Below are 20,605 nucleotides of genomic sequence, written 5' to 3'. Positions count from 1 at the left end.
CCCTCACTGTAAATTCAGACTTGAAATGGCAGCGTGCCACAACGCTCCATAAACCAACCATTTCTCTTCCTTTACTACTTCCCTCGTCTCTCTTACACCTTTTCTCCTTCTCCTGTCTGGCTTTTTTCGCTCTTTCCGTGCCTTTAATCCACATGATTTCCACTCTATTTTGATACCTCTCTTTCTCTATTTACGTTCCTCCTCACCTCGCTCCTTGACAGGCATCGGCAGACAGCCTGAACGAAAAGAGTGAAGGAATCAGACTGGGATTAAAATGTAATATCAGACTATTAAAGAGATTAGTGGTTGACATTTCGGCATCTGAGCTACCCCCCAATCTGATGAACTGGCATTCATGATATTGATTTATTCCCCCAGCTTCTTTTATCGGTCCACATTCACATTGACAGCAACAGATCTGATATGGTGGCCTATTATGAGGCACCTTGTCATCGAGGCCTTGGCGCTAAGTAACCGCCAACCAGCTGCCAGGAATGATTTTGCTTTAGGGAAGTGAAGTTTAGGCTATTCATCATAGTTTTGAAAGAGCACCGACACGAGGACGGATAAGGACATGACTGCTTTCTGTTTCTCAAGTGGACAAAAGCAAGGTCCCGGTATTGAACCTGTTAATGAAAGCTTCAGATGGAACAGCATCGCCATAAAAGAGCGTTAATTATTTCCAATTATGACAAACCATCATTTCAGCTCAATTATGTTGCACATCCGTCAAGGCTAACAAGGTAGCAAGACGTGATTGAGGTTCCCTATTAGTCTCTCTGTCAACACCTTTACAAAGAGATATGAGCATCACAGGCCTGCGATCAAAGGAGAACATTTGTAACACTCAAATTCGTAAATATCTTTCCATTCACACATTTTTTGATCCGTTTGCTTTCACCTAATCCTGGCTCAAGTCTGTCATCCATTCGTTTGTCTGCCTCTCCACCTTTCCTTTGATGTATCAGCTAAACCCTCACCCCTCTCCTCTGTGTCTTGTCACTTTGATCCAAGTATTTTCAGGATCCTCACAATCAAGCAGCAGGCATCATGATTCGATGTACTATATGATGTGATGGTGAGATTAAACTTTAATGGTGGGCATCACAAAACAATTTAACTTTGGTAAAAAAAAAAAAATGGTTTATGCCATAGAAAATATTTGATCAATGGCTGGCAGGTGTTTGTTAAAGTAAAGGGACACCTCAAAGAGAGATCTGGTTTAACTAGAGGTAGTTTAACTATTGTGCTGGATGGGTTTTGCATTGTTTATTAACCAGCTAAGAACCACCAGGAATCATCAGTTAAACCAACAAAATTTGGAAAATGAATGTTGATTTGGACACATCCTACATTACTTTTGGTGTGTAATGTGGTGACCATTTACGGCCATCTGCCTTATCCGTTATATTTATACGAGAGAGGCCCCAAAAATTGAGAGCGATGGTCAACAAGAGATGCTTGGACACAGCCATAGAGAGTGGAGACGGCGCCAAACAAGGCGAGCGGCGAGTGGAAGGAAGTTCAACTCGTCCAAGATGGAAAATTCGTTAGTCAGCTCGAGGGCCGGAGGTGGATGGGGATGAAAGGGAAGCTTCCCACCATGTTTACCCCAGCAGCCCGTGGCTTCTTCTGGATAGGAGTAGAGCTAACCAGGGCCTTGGACTTTGCTCCTAGCTGGGTCTAAAGGTCTGTTGGGCGGCCGCAACATCTAGTCATGAGACTAGGGAGTAGAGTCCGGCGGTTGTGGTGGTGACAGCAGGGCCCACGGCGATCAAAGAGTCAAAGATTCGTTCTTCATCTTTGATCTGTAGAGCCTCCTGTGATTATTCCTGGTTTTCTTCCACAGTTGTGAATCTTCTCCCTTTTAGTTCAAATTTTAGTTTCACCAAGTTGTAAGCATACGCTATCTAGCAGCAAATCCAATAACTACACCCTACTCCCATGCTATCGATGGCCTCCGGGAGTTTATCCCCCTCATATATCAAAGCAGCTGAGGGTATTATCACTTACATGGTTCACAGATTAATTCAGTGGCAATACTAGTGGTAAAGATCAGTCAACGAGTTCTCATATCTAACAATAAAGCTTGTTTGTCAGGTCCAAAATTACACACATGACCATTTTCTCCAAGGTAACTTCTGTGGTTAAATTTAAGCAACAGATACTACTTGGTTGCCAAAGACAGACACTGTTAGCAACTAAGACTTTCTGCAGCAGTGTTAAAACATCAAGCTATGTCTGCCAGTGCTACCGAATGTATACATACAGTGTAGGATTTCAAAAAATAGTATCATTTTTATATTGCAGACAGTCTCATAATAATGAAATTCAATACAGTTCTTCATACTGCATTGATGTAATATATATAATACAGACTATGTAGAGTATATTTTCAGTTGTATGATATGGAATAAGCAACATATTCAGCAGAAGCTGATTTTCATACTGTAATCTGAACCTGATATGTTGTCAATGCAGCTTTCTGTTGTCAACTAACTTGTAGTAACATTTGAGTCATACAAATCATGTTTTTATGGGTTGAACTATTTATAGGTAAATATGCAAATTTCTTGCTAGTTTTTACCACAAGCTACTGGAAAGTTACCCGTTGCCTCCTCAGACGTGTGTATCTCTCATCTCACCAGAATAATTCAAAAACAAATAATACAAAAACATATCGAGAGGAGATATTTTTATATGATTTTGTCCCAAACGCTTCCTTGAAGCCTCCGTACTTCCTGAAGCCACACGGCGACAAAGAGGAGCGCAAAAGTTTAGTCTTTAACAAAAAAGTTGGAAACAGTCGACTTTATTCTGAAATTTAAAATAAGACCATTTGATATAGTCAGTATGTTAAATATTCTTCATCTAGCCCTACTTTTCACATCTTATTTATCCCTCTATTTTGTTTCCTCCAGTCATTCTCCCATGTTCACTTTGATCAATCTTATCATCCGGACACCCAGTAATGGTCCTGCTCTTGGCTCTGCACATACTAGCATCATATCCATCGCCCCAATCAAAACCTTAATGTATCTCAATTTAACCACTGTTGTAACACACACATGCATGCATCTCTCTCTCTCTCCCTGATCCACACACACACACACATGCACAGTTTATTGTGTTGCGAGCAGTGACGGGTCGGGGAGGGCGGCATCAGTAATGCGTGACGCGTGCCTCCATAACGCCAGCCTCATTTGCATGTGTGAGGAGGTCTGGGCTAATGGAGCTGATCTGTTGCGCTGTTATTAAATGGGGAAAGAGGAGGGGATGCAGGGAAGGTGGAGGGGAAGGGGGGGGTTATTATTAAAGAGGAGGAGGAGGAGGGAGAGACAAAAAGAGGGGAGGTCTTCTCTCCTCTCCCATAGGCATGATGGATGATTCAGGAGTCTCTCCTCCACTGAGTTAAGGTTGTTGTACAATTTGCGTTGGTCACACAGTAACACACACACATACACATGCAAACATAGCAACTGTGTGTGTACGTGTGTGTACGTGTGTGTGTAAGTGTGCTGCGTCCAGGCTGCATACCCTTTGAATATCACAAGGTAAATGAGGCCTAACATACTACTACCATTTCTCCCTTTTGTTCACCCTTTACCACGCAGGTCGTTTCTCTCGCTGCCTTTAAATGTCCTCAATATGTCACATATCCATGCATGAACGCATGCATCCCCGCTGATGCACGGGCACTTACTTACGTGCACACACACACACACACACACACACATACACACAGTGAATGAAGCCTGTTGAGGCACTTGTTTCAGAGTCTTTTTATAGCGCACATATGCACACTGTTACTGCTGTGTATTACATTGTGATGGCCATTTCCCAGCAATTCCAGCATCAAACTGTAGTCGTTCTGTTTGAATTGCTGACTGAATAGACTGTAAAATAATATTTTATTATTACATGAATCATGTATAGTTTCTATTCTGAAATCAACAATATTCTAAAGTAAATCTTGCTGGTTTTTTTGGAGGAAAATGTGTGGATTAAGCCTTCTGCTTGAAAAAATACAGTATTTATTTATACATCCCGAAGTGCTGAGTATTGAAAACTGTCCCAAATGTTTGCATCAAATTCTTGGTTAAATTCTTCGGCTTGTTTACTTAGTTTTTCATCATATATTTTCAAAAATAAACATTAACATTGATTCCTTGAGCAGTTTGTTGTAGTATTTTGCAGATTTAAAAAAGCTTATGACATGTTTTTTATTTCTCAAACTAACGATTTGATGATCAAAAAATTATTTGACAAAATAATCTTAACTTAGGGTCCACTACTAGCTTTTTGTTGAGCTTGTTCTGTCTCATGATTTTAATCAGCAAACTCCATCCACGAACGAACCCCTGTGAGATGTTCAAAGCTCGGGAAAAAAGCTTGTAAACGGACCTTGAATGAGGATTATTTTGTCAAAATACTATCTCCAAGGTCAAAACTTGAACTGTCAGCATGTGAAAAAGTATTGTTTTTGTATCCGTACCGAGAGTCAGGCGTAAAATTGGCACCGGTATCAAAAAATTCAAATAATATGCAGCCTTGCTCTTCAATATCAAACACTCAACAGCGCCCGTGGTCAGCCTTTAATTAATTAAATGTCATTTATAGTTTACATCCATAGCAGCTTCTCACAACACTCCTGCAGCTCAATCAGCTCCTGACTTTGCCAAAAAAAAAAAAAAAAAGGCTGAATGCATTGCTTCTGAGCTTCAGAGCCTGTAGGTGGACGATAGCATAACACAGAAGTAGCACATTTAGCCATTTTGTGGCAAAACCATGATTTTCTTGGAACAAAATTAGATGGACAGTAGAGAAGTGGATTAAGCCGCACGAGTGGTTTGAGAAGTTTTTTATGGACATTGTAGTACTTTTGTTTCATACTGTGAAAAAAATCAATGAATGCATGAACAAGTCTCTTTGCAGGCGCCTTTCTAGTGTAGATTATTGGTGGCATACCCCTTTAAGATCTCAACAGTGTCAAATACATGAATACATATAGCAATATGTGCTATGATTAACCGTTGAGTCACTCCGAGTTTTGTCTTTCCCGATGCACCATGAACGCAGCATCAGTCAGAGGATGATTAATGAAGCGGCAGCTCGTCGGTGTCGCTCAGGTCTCGATGTCGTCCAATCCTCTTACCCCCTCAGCGCTTTGGCACGACCGTCTACAAGACACATCCTCCAATGGGAGAGTTTAGATCCATCTGGAGGCGGGCCAGCCAGCCAGCCTACGTCTGACATCATCTTAAGACCTGGCAACGGTTCGGCGGAACGACACTAGCTATCTCACACGCTCACTCACACTTACACACACCTGGGACGGAGAGACGCGGCTGAGACGGAGAAAGAAGTGGGAAGTTTTTAGAAGGGTGTGAAAGTCGAGCGTGCGGATGTGTTTATCGGTGTTTAAAAGATATGTTGCGTGTTCGGGGTGTGTTGATTGGTTTGGGGATTGTGGGTACAGCGTGTAAAAGCGGGTTGTGTAGATGTGAAAAGCGGGACGGCAGGTGCAGAAGGAGAGAAGTGTTAAAAAACTGGAGTGTTAGAACGACACAGATGGGCCGCCGAGAGGAGGATGACGGAGGAGAGAAAATCATTTTGGAACAGAAAGAGAGACCAAGCTAAAGCTCTCTCTCTCTCTCTCCAGGCTTTTAGGAGGATAAAACATCAAATATATCCACAATTATGATACAACAATTATGATAACTCATTAATAATATAGCTTGCTTTGCACTATTTTCTATCGTAACTGAATATCTTTCTGTTTTGGACAGTTGATCAGACAAAACAGGCTATTTTGAATTTGCAATTTCTGTTGTCTGCTGGGGGGAAACTGAATTCTTAGTTTATGAATAAGCAGCTGCATGCATGTGCTTGACAAAGTCTTCAGAAAGTATCACTGTTGCAACAGTGCAGCAGGATGAAAGAGAACAAATCAGTCACAGTGATGCGTCCTTTATCTGATGGTTGCTTCACCCAAATTGCAAAAGAAAACCCCCCAAAAAACCACTCATTTTCTTTCTACCTCTAGTGGTTTCTATTGGTTTTATGCAGAAAAGTGAAAAGACACATTTAAACAGTCTCAACAGGTTGTATGAAGCGCAGACCAACTATTTTCATTTGAGACTTATTTATTTTAAGAAGAGGAGTTCTAATGAAAAACCGACAAAGTCTGGTAACAGGGTCATTGTTTCTGGGAAGTGATGCTGCCACTGAATTTGTTTACGTTTCCTTTTTTTTTTTTTTTTTTTTTTAATTCCGTGAGCAATGGAAACTAAATGTCATCTACCTCCCTTGTATTGGGCGGAGCTGTGAATCTTAGAGACAGATCTGTCAAAACCTGGACAGATAGATTCAAAGTCCCAACTAAAAACTGTGACTAAAATGAAGAATAGTGGCTTTTAGAGGAAGTCTAAATGTGTTGGTCTTCATAAAACTGAGATAAAACGCAGACTGAACCGCAGAAAACCAGAAATGATTCATGTAAACACAGGTTTTGCTCTACCCAGGTTACTGCAGTTCATGTGAACTTGTTTTTTTTTCCCGTAACCTGATTTCTCTCTGTAACCTGGTTTCTTGTGTCATTGATAATGGGTTAACACCAGTCCCATAAGGATTCAACACAGCATGTTGTGTTTCACACCGTGATAGAAGCATCCACGTCGCTTCCAATATATCTTTGTCTGTGTGTGTTTATAAGAAACAGAGCAAAGGAGGAGGGGGGGGGAATCACTTTAAAAAGCTCTAACGTGGGAATGCTCTTGTCATCGATGGTGTTCAGTAGTGGCGTGACAGCTGGCTCATAGTGTCTCCCATCATGTAGCACTAATACAGCGTGTGTGTACGTGTGTGTGTATGCTTGTGTCAAGTCTTCTGTTAATCACAATGTGTCCAAATATGCCTGTGGTTCTCGCCGGGTCCTGCCACCTGCTCCGTCTTTGCGGCGACTCTGGCACCGTCGCCCCGAGGACTCCCTCATGTTTCATCTTCGTTTTACGTCTCCGCCAGGCCTGCAGCGGCCGGCGCGAGAGGCCTGTAGGAGTGTGTGCTCGGGTTCACACGCGTCGCCAAAAAGCTGTCCGTCATGAAGCATAAGTCTGGCTTGTTTCCACCTGGATGCTGTTTTCCCATCTGTCTCTATCCCAGTGATCAATTCTGACCCAAATCTTGTCGGCTCGACTTATGCAGACCAACTAGGGGCAATTGATACGCTAGAAATCATCCCTAAAAGGTTTTGGTTTTCAAACAGAATCATCACTTACACCTTAATAAGACATGTTTATTTATTAAGTAGCTCTGTAGTAGACCAGCTAATGAGATTCTGGTCACAGTCAGTCAGTATAATGGAAAATGTTAAAAGGAGAAAATAGGTGCAGGCCTAAAAATGATCTCTTATGCAATGATAAAGTCCCTGCAGTCGTTTTTTTTTTAAAGGATTTTCATATGGTAATCTATGACATTTCCACACAAACAAATGTCTGTTTTGATCTTCTCAGTGACTATCAATGATGCAGCCAATAGCTTGTTTTCAGTCCTATAAAAGCCGTGTGTTCCCAAAAAGTTAATTTTTCATGAACTGCAACAATCAGTCTTGTTTTAAACTTTGTGCCATCCAATTAGATTTTAATGTGTTTTCAGAGAAGGCAGAGAATATCCCCATGCTGGATTTTAGCTTCCAAACTTTAACCAGACTGTTGACCTCGGGTCAATTTTGACCCGGGAGGACAACAGGTGCTGTCATCAAAAAAATTGAAATGGTTTCAAAACAGTATCCTGACTGAGAAATGATGAATTATTTTAACCATAGTTGAGATCAGAGGAAAATATGTTGATGGATTATTTTTTTGATGACAGCACATAGTGACACCTGTTGTCCTCTTGGGTCAAAATTGACCCAAAGACAACAGGAGGGTTAACCGACTGGGCAGAAAACTGTCAGTTTCAGCTACAATGTCATGATCAATTAACTACTCAAAAAACAGCTGTCTGTTTTGATCTTCTCAGTGACTATCAATGATTCAGCCAATAGCTTCTTCATGAGAAATTTTAAGATGTTTTCAGTCCTATAAAAGCTGTGTGTTCCCAAAAAGTACATTTTTCATGAACTGCAACAATCAGCCTTGTTTTAAACTTTGTGCCATCCAATTAGATTTTAATGTGTTTTCAGAGAAGGCAGAGAATATCCCCCTTCTGGATTTTAGCTTCCAAACTTTAACCAGACAGTTGTCCTCGGGTCAATTTTGACCCGGGAGGACAACAGGTGCTGTCATCAAAAAAATTGAAATGGTTTCAAAACAGTATCCTGACTAAGAAATGATGAATTATTTTAACTATAGTTGAGATCAGAGGATGGATTATTTTTTTGATGACAGCACATAATGACACCTGTTGTCCTCCCGGGTCAAAATTGACCCGGAGACAACAGGAGGGTTAACCGACTGAGCAGAAAACTGTCAGTTTCAGCTACAATGTCATGGTCAACCAACTACTCAAAAAACAGCTGTCCGTTTTGATCTTCTCAGTGACTATCAATGATTCAGCCAATAGCTTCTTCATGAGAAATTTTAAGATGTTTTCAGTCCTATAAAAGCCGTGTGTTCCCAAAAAGTACATTTTTCATGAACTGCAACAATCAGCCTTGTTTTAAACTTTGTGCCATCCAATTAGATTTTAATGTGTTTTCAGAGAAGGCAAAGAATATCCCCATGCTGGATTTTAGCTTCCAAACTTTAACCAGACTGTTGACCTCGGGTCAATTTTGACCCGGGAGGACAACAGGTGCTGTCATCAAAAAAATTGAAATGGTTTCAAAACAGTATTCTGACTGAGAAATTATAAATTATTTTAACTATAGTTGAGATCAGAGGAAAATTTGTTGATGGATTATTTTTTTTGATGACAGCACATAATGACACCTGTTGTCCTCCTGGGTCAAAATTGACCCAAAGACAACAGGAGGGTTAACCGACTGGGCAGAAAACTGTCAGTTTCAGCTACAATGTCATGGTCAATTAACTACTCAAAAAACAGCTTTGATAAACATTCTCAATAAGAAACTCTACACACATTGTTAAATATGCATTTAAGTTAATCTGATATTTTTATATTATTTTATTTATCTAAAGGGGGGAATATTCTCAACCTGTAAAGGAGGATTCAACCTGCCTGTTTATATAAAATAACCAGAGCTTTGTGCTTTTTCACTGGACGGCAAAATTAAAAATAGAAGAACTATGTATGCAAAGTGCAGCTCAGCTTTATTATTATAAATAGAATAAGACCTGAGCAGTTAGCATCAGCAGCCACCGTGACTGAAAACACAAAAAAAGAAAAGAAAATTCCCACAGCTCAGACTGCTCTGACTGTGTTTGACTGACAGGTCATTTCTGGGAACAGCGGTGCAAAAACAAACAACACGAATGAGTTGTTATAGTTCCAAATAAAGAGATTAATTTTTAAAAAACAAATCTTGAGCATTGAAGCGAAGGTTTCAAAATGCTATGTGAAACTCTCACTCTCACTTTATTTTGGGGGGGGGATTTTTTGTTGATTCATCGAGGCACTGAAACGTCCTGCTGTGAAACAGCAAGAGCGCGATATAAGTGGGGTCATTTCACCCTATTAGTCAAATTTCATTTGTTTTGACAAAAGAAGATGACTTTATAGAGTGAAAATGAAATGAAATTACTTTATCAGATTGTTTTGTCAGGTCAGAGGAGACGTAGATGTATAATTGTGGTGTTTTTTTTTCTCCTCAACTGTATGAGAGGAGCTGCTCAGTGCTGTCTTTAGTGTCATCAGACTCATAAAAGTTACTGTAATGAAGTTTTATCAGGTTCTTTATAGCTGAGCTGACTGTTTCTGTTACATTTAAGCTGCAGGAAAATGTTTTAACATCCAGCTGTAATATGTGAGTTAATAAGTAATAAGAAATGTCTAGTGTAAATGTTTTGCATGTATATATGTATGTAGATTTGCGAGAGATAGTGTGTGTAGTAGAGTTCTGTGTGTAAGAGTTTAAGTGTGTGTTCTTTCTGCATGTGTGTGTGTGTGTGTGTGTGGTGTGTAAACCTGTGAGTGCGTGCAGTGTGTGTTTGATGTTCCATTTATCCTTTTTCATAATTCATGGCATTGGGAAAATGGACTGAAGCGGAGGTGGCTATCGTGTGTGTGTGTGCGTGTATGTATGTATGTATGTGTGTGTGTGTGCGTGTGTGTGTGTGCGTGTAGCAGGATAACAGGATGAGCGTTCTGTGGTCGGAGATGAAATAGACAAGAGTGTGTCTTTGAAATGCAAAGAGTGGTGATAGCAGTGATTGGCCACTGTGTTGAGGAGGAGCGAGGAGTTTTTTCTCCGCATTTCATCATAATACACACACACACACACACACACGCACACACGCATACACACACTCTGGTTACTAATGACAGCGTTGCTCATTTATTATTATTTTATTTACCTCTGTGACATAAAACCCGGACTAATTCGGTGTAGCTCTGGAGGGTTTTGTGTGTGTATGTTTGTGTTTTTGTGTGTTGCACTGAGTAATGCTGGCTCTCACACACACACACACACATACACACACACAGAGTGTCTAGTGGTGGGACCTTGGGACCAATTTATTTACATGCAGTGGAAGAGGAACAGAGGATTGGAGGAAGGGATAAAACAAAAAAGGGGAAGGAGAGGAAAACAGCAGGGAATTAGAAAACCCAGTGGAATGAAGAAGTTTCTCTACTGTTCCCAAGGACAGACAAGACCAATTTACTATTTAGATGGTCCAGTGTGTGTTTTGCTTTGCCAGTATCTTATGATTTGTATCATATTTCCACAAATATTGCCGTCATTGGCGCCCAGCTGTTTAAAATTCAGTTACTACAATGTTAAGAGCTGCAGTGCCATATTTTCAATTTTGGAAACAAGGCTGCTGTAAACATGGCATCACTAAAAAATGATGTAATCATAGTCTGGGGGAAAAATGACTTACTAAGGTAAAAAGGTACATTCTCAGTGTAAACATTTTCTGAAAGGGGATCAGTTACCATAGTTTTCCACATTGGCCCCTCGGTGGCTGAAAACTTTTTCAGGTCATTTCTCTGACTTTTCTCTTATAGATAATCACATCTTTTTCATCTTTTTGTGTTTTTTATCTGTTTTTTTTTTTTTTTTGGTGTATATATTTCTACAAGGCAATGATGGGGATTAAGGTTCAGAGCTGTCTTATGGTAGTCGTTTGAATATATCTTTATCTTCGATTTTTACTTACTGTGCAGTTTCTCTTTTCGGTTGCTAATCTCCCAGATATTCCTGATTTTATTTTCAAGTTATAGATTTGAACAAGCAAGCAAAGTTTATTTAATATAGCACCTTTCACAAACACCAGTTACAAAGTGCTTCACAGTCAAAGAAATAAAAAAAAATAAAATAAAATCAGAATAAATGCAAAACAAAGACACCAGATAAACTATACAAGGAGAGCAGATGAAATAGCTCATACTACCCAAATGCCTGTCTGAACAAATGGGTTTTTAGCTGCCTTTTAAAAGAGTCTACATTATCCAAGGACCTTAAGCTTGTTGGGAGACTGTTCCAAAGCTTAGGGGCTGCTGACTGGAAAGCATGATCCCCCCCGGGTCTTAAAACGTGTACGAGGTACACTTAGAAAGTCCTGAGTGGAGGATCTAAGAGGTCGACTAGTGGTGTAGGGGTGCAGAAGGCCCGTTATGTACTGTGGAGCCATGAAGGGCTCTGTAAGTGAGCAACAAAATTTTAAAATGAATTCTAAAATTTACTGGAAGCCAGTGCAGTGAGATTAAAATACAAGTTATATGTGACCATCTGTTGGAGAGTGTTAAAAGCTTAGCAGCAGCGTTTTGGACAGTTTGTAGGCGGTGTATGGAAGATTTATTAAGACAGGTAAAAAGAGAGTTACAGTGTGATGAGATAAAAGCATGTATTAACATCTCCATTTAATTTCTTGATACCACAGACCGGAGTTTGTTTCTCAGGTGAAAGAAACATGATCGAGTTAGCGACTTAACATGCGTTTCAAAACTTGAGGGTTGGGGTGTTAGCAAGTTGGGGCGAGTGGGTCAAAGTGGTTATGAAACGTCACCATTGGTGGGAACGGGGTTGGAAAAATAATAAGCGGGGACAAACAGTATATCGCTATATTACATCATCTTGCTGCAGCTGCACAGTTTGCATATTTTGTTTTTAAAAAAGTAGTAAAATCCATACTAATTTTATGACACACACACAAAAATAAATAAATAAATAGATAAAATCTAGACCAAATAATCAGTAGCTGCTTAGGATAAAAGTTTGTGGTCAATCTTTCACCTCCAATATGGAGAACATGCCTTACTGGTGACCATACTGACACCAGTATGTCATCAGCATAAAATGAGAGAATCAGTGTCCCCACTTTGAGACACAATATAAGTGATATTTAAGATGAAAAAAAATGTTCGCTTTTTACTTATGTTTTATTCTTTTTCATTATAAATTGATTTAATATCATATTTTTCATGTTTTGGTTAATATTTTTTATAACAATATATATTTTTTTAATGTTTTAAAAATGTATTTTTCTTCTTGTGTTACAGGCAGGACGCCAGTGACCTCTCTGGACCGATACAAAGGTACAGTTACACTTCGTCTTGTCTTTTTCTTTTCCTTTTTACCTCCCACTCCTCCTCCTTCCCTTCGACCTCATTCTCAATGAGGCAGAGTATCTCCAGGCTTCGGGCCAAACACTGACTGCATCAACAATTATTTTAGCTTCAACACTGGAGCGGTGTTGAGAGGAGGGGGGGGGGGGGGGGGGGGGCTTGGGGTACAATGTAGAAGGACAGGAGGAAGATGAGACAGGTGGTGGGTATGGAGAGACAGAAATGAGGGGCGAGAGAAGAGGGAAATTGGAATGGAGAGATGTGACGCGGCTCAGATCTACGGCCGAGGAGGGTCATTAAACTAAACCCTTCGGCGACAGAGCGACAGATCAAGCGAGGGGAGGGGAGAAGGGGAAAAGAAGGTTTAAATAAGAGCTGATCTTAAAATAGCAGTACCTATTTCTCATCTGAGGCAGAGTTAACAGGAAAAGGACGAATATCCTGCCCTGAAAACCATCACTTCCCCCCCTCTCCCGCCCACCCATTCCTCTCAACAGTAGGAACACTTTTCCACCTGTTTGACCCACCATACATTATAAGAAGACTCATAAAGAGATATAATACACCTACAATGCTTTATGATCAGAGATCATTCTTACTGTTTTAACAGAATATTCCAATTTGTATGAGCTACAAGTGCAAGAGTTCATAACTGGTTGTTACAGATCTCAGTAGTGTCTCATAAACATTTATAGGATCCATAATGCATCAGCAGGCATTGTTATAACTGTGGTCATTGGCCATTATAATTCTGGATGACATCTTGCTACCTATACTATACATAACATTTAGTTTAAAGTTGTATTTTGTCACATTTTTAAAAGGTCACTTGTGTATTTTCTCACCTACCTCCAGTTATATCCAGTCATACAGGCAGTTGTTGTTTTATTTGCCAAGAATTTGAGTTTTTAACTAATTTTTACTGCATAAATAGTCCCTAATATGACAACTGTTGTCTATAGGTCAGCACAGAGCAATACCGCTGCTGGGAAAATATGTTGTTGTTGAATATTTCAAATGTAATTTTTTAATGTCTTGAGCACCGCAAACAATAAATCTCACAGATGGAAATATTTAAAACCTCAGCACATGAAACCAAAACTATCTGCATGGATACCACTAGGAATTTGAGTGAACCAACCCTTTAAATGCTTGAAACTCACACGACCTCGTATTCACATGCAGCGAAACACAAAGTGATTGTGACTGAATGAAGTGTTGTATGTCAGTTTGATTGCAGAGGATACATAAGCTGCAGGTTGTACAAATAGTAAATAACCTTTCTGAACTATATCCTTGCTGGTGCATTCAATGACACTCTGGAATTTTGAGAGGCGGTTGCCCACAAGCAGAAAAAATCACATGTAGCAGGCAAAACAATAAGCAAACATAAAAGAGGAAATTGTAAATGTTGTCTCTTCAGCTTCCTACAATCACAATAATGTAACTTTGAGCGTAAAAAAAAAAAAAAAAAAAGACAAAGGTGACAAAATGTTCCCTGTGATGGATCACCTATCTCCAGCGAGTTTTAAGTCTCTTCGAGCTGATTCTCATTCTGTGATGAAATGAACTGAATCTAATGGCACCATGGGAAAGGAAAGAAATCCATTTAAAAAACGTACGGTATGTTTTGGAAAAACGCTCGGCAGTAATGTAAAGAATATGAGATTTTAATGGGCTGAATGCCAGATCACTGATGTAGCCCTTTAAGTAACCCAGTAGCTCCAAGAATTCAACTTTTTATTTATTATTAATGTTTTTATTAATTTAGCCTGGTTGCCTTTATCTTAAGCAGTGCAGGGAGGAAGATGAGGTATGAAACGTGCTGTAGCGCAATAATCGATAGATATTATTGACCTTTAATGATGGCTCCTTCATATATCACTACACCTACCTGACAGGCGAACGCAGCAGGTAAATCAACTCAGATCAAAAACGAGATTTCAGCACAGAACGAGAGGCCGCGGAGAGGAAGAGGAAGCAAAAACACAGGAGGAAGAGAAAGAAGACGATGAGTGTGGCTGTGAATAATTAGGCAAAATAGTTTCCTTTTGTTTTTCTCTCTGATTGGAGAAAATAGGCGAGGCTGTGACTGTCGCATGAGCTCACGCACACACACACACACACACACACACACATGCACACACATATGCACACACATGCGAACGCTGCGTGTTACACACTAATCCGCCACACAGCTGCGTCATTCCCGAAAATGTGTGTTTACTTCCTCTCCCTTCACCACTGCCGTCACCACCGCCGACCCCCCACAATCCCCTGCAAACACACACACACACACACACACACACACACACACACACTCACACACACACACACACACACAATCACACAAAAGAGAACTGGGCGTATAATTTGATCCTGTGCGCTCTCCTCCTCTAATGAAGCTCTCTGGCGGTTTGACTGACACCCGGCTCGTTATTTTAGCGTCTGTTTTGGGCCGGGAGGAGGAAGAGGAGCTGAAGGAGGAGGAGGAGGAGGAGGAGGAGGAGGAGGTGGTGGGAAGCGGTGCAGGGGAGGAGGATAGGGTAAGATTGGAAAAGTGGAAACAAGGGAGCTGAAAGAGAGGATGAGGGAATTTGGGATGGATAAGGGGAAGACAGGAAATGAAAACGGGGCTCAGTATACGGAGTAGGGATGGAGGAAAAAGAGGATCATGGGAGTTATAGTGTGCAGAGAAAAGGAGTGTGTTGGAAATAAAAGAGGGAAAGAGTTTGAAAAAAAAAAGAGGACAACAGCAATCAAGAGAGAAGAAGACAGTTTGGGAGGAGGAAGAGTTGAAGCCGGAAACAGGGGTGATAAAGGGTGTGAAGGGATCATGTGCGTGTGAGTGTGTATATGTGTCTGTACGAGGGTGTGTGTGTGTGTGTATAATAGCAGGTCTTTGTGCTGATAATGTGCTTTGAAGGCACACAGCTGATAATTAGCGAGCGTGGCTCCACGGATGCCTTTCAGCATCAGTCATTATGAGCCGCAAACCTACTATTGGCTCTGACATGACCTCCTGAGACGGGGAGGACGCCTTCACGTGGAAAAAAAAAAAAAAAAACAACAAAAAAAAAACCAACAAAAAAACACACAAATCGGCGTAAACAAGCGTTGATTAGCGTATGAATAGCATCAGCTCACGAGTGGAACAGATACAACAGCGCTCGAAAGGCCTCAAGTTCCTCTTTGGCAGGGCTGCAGGTGTGTGTGTGTGTGTGTGTGTGTGTGTGTGTGTGAGATGCACAAATGCACACACACACACACTTCCTGTTTACAGAGCCAGACACACATAGACAGCAGAGACTATAATTACAGGGATTCACACAATGTGGCGTCCCGGTACGCTGCGTCCGTTATTGCCTCCCCGGTTGCCACATGACAACTGCGGTCCCTCGCTACAGCGACTGCTCAGCGCGCCGCTTCTGGCCCCGCCTCCACCCAGTATTCCCACATCTGAATATTTATGAGAGGGGGGGAAAAAACTGGCTCACTACAGTCAGAAGACACTAGCTGGAGTATTCTGCCTTCTCGCCAGTGACAGTTATCAGTGTTAAAGGCTACTTCCTGAGCTCTAATTTATCCCCCAGTGAGAAAAATGTCCAGCAAGAGCTACAATCTGGAAGACGCCTTTCCTTTAAAAACGCTCCACCGGCAAAAAAAAATGCTGGGTCATGATAGCGAGGAGGTCTTTTAGCACCAGGATACAACAAAAAAAAGACTATCGGGAAGATGATGCCATATTTTGTGCAAATACAGTACACGCCGATGATGTCACAGGCCTGATAACAGTCTCCTGTTTGTTTTCTTATTCTGCCAGTAACTCAAAATTTAGTCATTTCCTTCGTCTCAGGGGAAAAAGAGGAAAGAAAAAGAAGGAAGGAAAGCCGTCGTCTCTCTTCTTCTCTTGTTCTGACAGTTAAACACAGGCTGTAGAGCAGCAGGTGAAGAGTTTGGTGTCAAGCTGAAGGGCGCTTAAACGATCAGGTCACCTAAACGAGAAAGTTTTAGAGATATTTGTCTCTAAAACATGAGTATGACTCTTCAGTCTTGACCTTGGGATCTGTACTATCTCAAGGTCCACTTGTTATACGTTTCAGGGCTTTCGACTACATCCAACGGTGTAAATAACTGTTCTATTCGCTAAGGAAGACAGCAAATTTGTGGTTGAAATCTCTGGAAAAAGCAACTAATTAGATCTTAAATTATTTAGTAACAGTTATCTAAAAGATTTATTGCCACTTTAACTCTGAGTAAAGTTATTTATGGTTGAAACGCACCAAAAAAAACCCCAATAAAACACACCTCAGAGTGTTCAACCAAATGTCACCACGTTTCAATTGGATTTCTAAACTAAAGCACATCAAAAGAGGCTTCAAGCTAATCAACGACGGTTGACGCTCTAACTTGTGAATTGTGGTGTGTTTCAGTCTCAGATATCTGATATGGTAATACAGTTTTTTTTTTTTTAATTTTATTGTGAAAACTGTTGACAATGAGATGTGTGAATTATCCAGAGAAAATGAAATTCCGTTCACTTCGACTGTTTCGGAGCGGAGACAGAAATCTAAAAACTCTGTATCTGCATGGTTAGATCAGACATAAGTGAGGAGATCTTTTTTGGGTCATTTGGGTGAACTGATGCCCGTCTGCCCTCGTTTTCCCACCTGGTCTCAGGCTTTGAACGTCACATGTCCCCCTCCCCCCCGCTCCCCCCTTGCCTCTCTTCCAATCAGGACTGTCACGGCAGGAAAAGTGGGATTAAGATTCTCGTTGGGTTTTTAATTGTGCGAGGCTGTGCTGGTGTCATGCCCGCTGTTCATTCATTTTTCATCCAAACACATGAATTATGAAGAGCTGCTAATGACGGGGAGGGACAGAGGAGGGAGGAGGGAGCTGAGGAGAGGATGTGGGGGAGGAGAGGAGGGGGGGGGGGGGGGGAAGGGGAGGAGGGGGTCTGCAGAGAGCTGGACAGACTTTCTAGACATCTTTTCTTCCTTCACTTTCTTCATAATCTGTCTTCTCTCTCAGGAATGTCTTCGTTCTCTCTGTGAGTGACACGGACAGGACACACACACACACACACACACACACACACACACACACACGCACACGTAGGTGCCAGGTGAACATACAGTGGATCGGGAGGGGCTTATTTCAGTGTGTGTGTGTGTGTGTGTGTGTACATTGACCTGGAACACATTGGGTACTGAGGGAGTAAAAACTATTACACACACACACACACACACACACACACACACACACACACACATTCACATGCCACTGGTCTCAGAGCCTTTATTAAGGCTGTTATATCCTCCCATAAAATCAATAATTATAATCATACTTATTTATTTATTGCCATACTATATTGAATTATTACAGGAATGTAATTATGTATTCTTTCTTTATTATATTTTATTATTTTATTTTATTTTAATATTTATTTTTAATGTATGGTACATATAGTATATTGTTATTTTATGTATTTTATGTATTAATTCATCCTTATTGGTTATTATTGTATAGAAATACTGCTGCTACTTCTAGTACTAATAATAATAATGATAAGATTAGTATTTAATATGATAATTGGACTAAATTGGACATCCTAGATGGCAGTGAGGTGACAGACGTTGCCATGGTTATCAGATACACGTCGTGACCTCTTTGTTCTGTTGACACACACACACACACATACACATGTATGGAGACGCACGTTTTGTCACATCATCCATCCTTCTGATACACTGCTGGTATGAGAGCAGATTCATCCAAACCACACACACACACACACACACACACACACACACACACTCGGAGCGCCATGCCCCAGGGTTTTCTGGGATAGTGGAGTGTTTTTTTTCTTCCAGCTGATGCTCTCTGAGGTGGGAGGGGGGGGGGGGGGGGGGGGGGGTTGGCGAGGAGGTGTTCAAGTTGAGGGTGTGTCTTCTTCTTTACATGGCAGTGCTTCACAAAAACATAAAAACAATATTTATTTATAACACTTGTTATTTTATCGCTGTACATTCATCGTAATCCGGTTCCTGATTGCACGCTCGCTCTCGCTAGCGACTTCTACCCCAGCAGAAACCTTGTTGTTGCCATAATTAATCATTATCATATTAATTCCGAGGCGTTTGTATGATTACTATACCACTCGGAATAAAAAATCACACTGGTTGTTTTTGTTTATTAAATCACTTCCTCAAGCAAAAAATAAAACCCTTCAATAACGACGGCGTGATGTGGAAAAATATCTTTTCATTTGCTCTGTTTCATTTACATTTGCTCATTTCCACATTTGTCTGTTTCTGTATGAGAGCACATATTCGTGTTTGTGTGTGTGTGTGTGTGTGTGTGTGATGTTAGGGAAACTCGGTGTGACGTTTTCTTTTTTGTGTGTGTGTGTGTGTGTGTGTTTTTTTTTTCCACCTCTCTCCTTTTTTTTTGAGAGGCTCCAGATGGCTGAGAGACAGGTGAGCCAATTAGCGAGTCTCACTACACAGCAACATCATCACACCGGCGGAGCACGACAGCCAAACACACACACACACACACGCACACACACAACATACCAGTGTTAACATTACCACCATAATGCTCTGATGTGTCTCTCGGTCCGTCAATACGCCGTCATGAGCCCGTCGATGTCGTTGTGGATATGAAATTGATTTTACAATATGTAACGGTGTTGGGAATGATGACAAATGATCCTCTAATTTTAGCTTATTACGGCTGCCTGCAACATACAGTTGCTGTGTGCCTATAGTGTGGCCCATTATGCATGTTTTATACGACCCAGAAAACAGGCATAATGGGCAGATTTGAATTGATTTGCTTGTGTATTCATTTATTTTCAAGGAGCCAAAAATATTTCAGCGAGGCTCGCTGATGTTCATTATAATTCTAATGAAGTCGAAATCTTCACAAAAGAGGAGAGAGCGGCAGGAAGACAGCAAGTCTAAACACAACAACAACCTCCATCTCTCTCTCTCTCTCTCTCTCTCTCTCTCTTCATCTTTCTTTCCCTCCTCCTTTTCCTCTCACTTCATCTCTTTTACTGTTTCAGCGCTGAATACCTGAATATTAGACGTAGAAAATGCGGCTTTTTCCTTTAATGAACCATCAGCCGCAGTCACAACTGACCCCGCGCACTCCTAGCTTCTATAGGCTAACAATACCTGCGCACATATGCATCCATACGATGCAACACGCGCACACATTTATTTACAGTGCTTATTATTTTGATGGCTCCTGTTTGTTTGTGTATTTTTCTTTTTGTTAAGGGATAATTGAGCAGCCATGACGGATGCTTTCCCACATAATGGAAGGGGACAAATTAATCTCCCTGTGCTAATGTCTGCAAATGGAACAGGACCACTCCTGCCACCTCCATGCTCAACTAACCTGCTGAGAGTGAGCGAGTGTGTGTGCGTGTGTGTGTGTGTGTGTGTGTGTGAGTGAGCGTGTCAGGTTGAGGCTGATATAAAGCTCTGCCACCTCTGATGATGGATATCATGCAGCTTGTTGGATTTACACAAATGGAAGGAAGACACTTAGATTTTCTAATTCTAAATCTGTGGGGCTTTAGGAAAGAGTTTTAGAGCGCAAACGGATCTTTTTTTAAAACTTACCAAGATATAGGATGTCTCTGGTTTATTTAATCACCACGTTTCAGTCAGTAAACCTTCTTCAGGTAAGATTCAGGACAGTTTTTGGTCGCCATGTACCTGTCATGATGATCTCATAGTGTGCAAATTTGTACAAAGGTGAATGTGCCGCCAGTAAGGTCTCTTTAGACGAAGCACTGCAAAGGTGTGCTGAAAGCTCAGGACGAGTTGCGAGTGGGCGAAAGAAAAAGAGAAGAGTTGTTCCCTACTGCTAAGTTGTCATGAATACAAATTGATTT

The 20,605-nt window shown here is 41.0% G+C and overlaps 1 protein-coding gene across 1 annotated transcript in view; it reads left to right on the top strand.

The window, feature by feature from the left end:
- celf2 (cugbp, Elav-like family member 2) overlaps window positions 1–20,605 on the top strand; it is a 224,305-nt gene that overhangs the window by 37,280 nt on the left and 166,420 nt on the right. The window contains exon 2 of the mRNA XM_044344112.1: window positions 12,625–12,660. Within this exon, the coding sequence (XP_044200047.1) occupies window positions 12,625–12,660 (36 nt within the window). The remainder of the gene's footprint in view (window positions 1–12,624; window positions 12,661–20,605) is intronic.

This window comes from Thunnus albacares, chromosome 23, assembly GCF_914725855.1.
Source record: "Thunnus albacares chromosome 23, fThuAlb1.1, whole genome shotgun sequence".
Classification (NCBI taxonomy): Eukaryota; Metazoa; Chordata; class Actinopteri; order Scombriformes; family Scombridae; genus Thunnus; species Thunnus albacares.
This window is presented reverse-complemented; position numbering and strand designations above follow the sequence as displayed.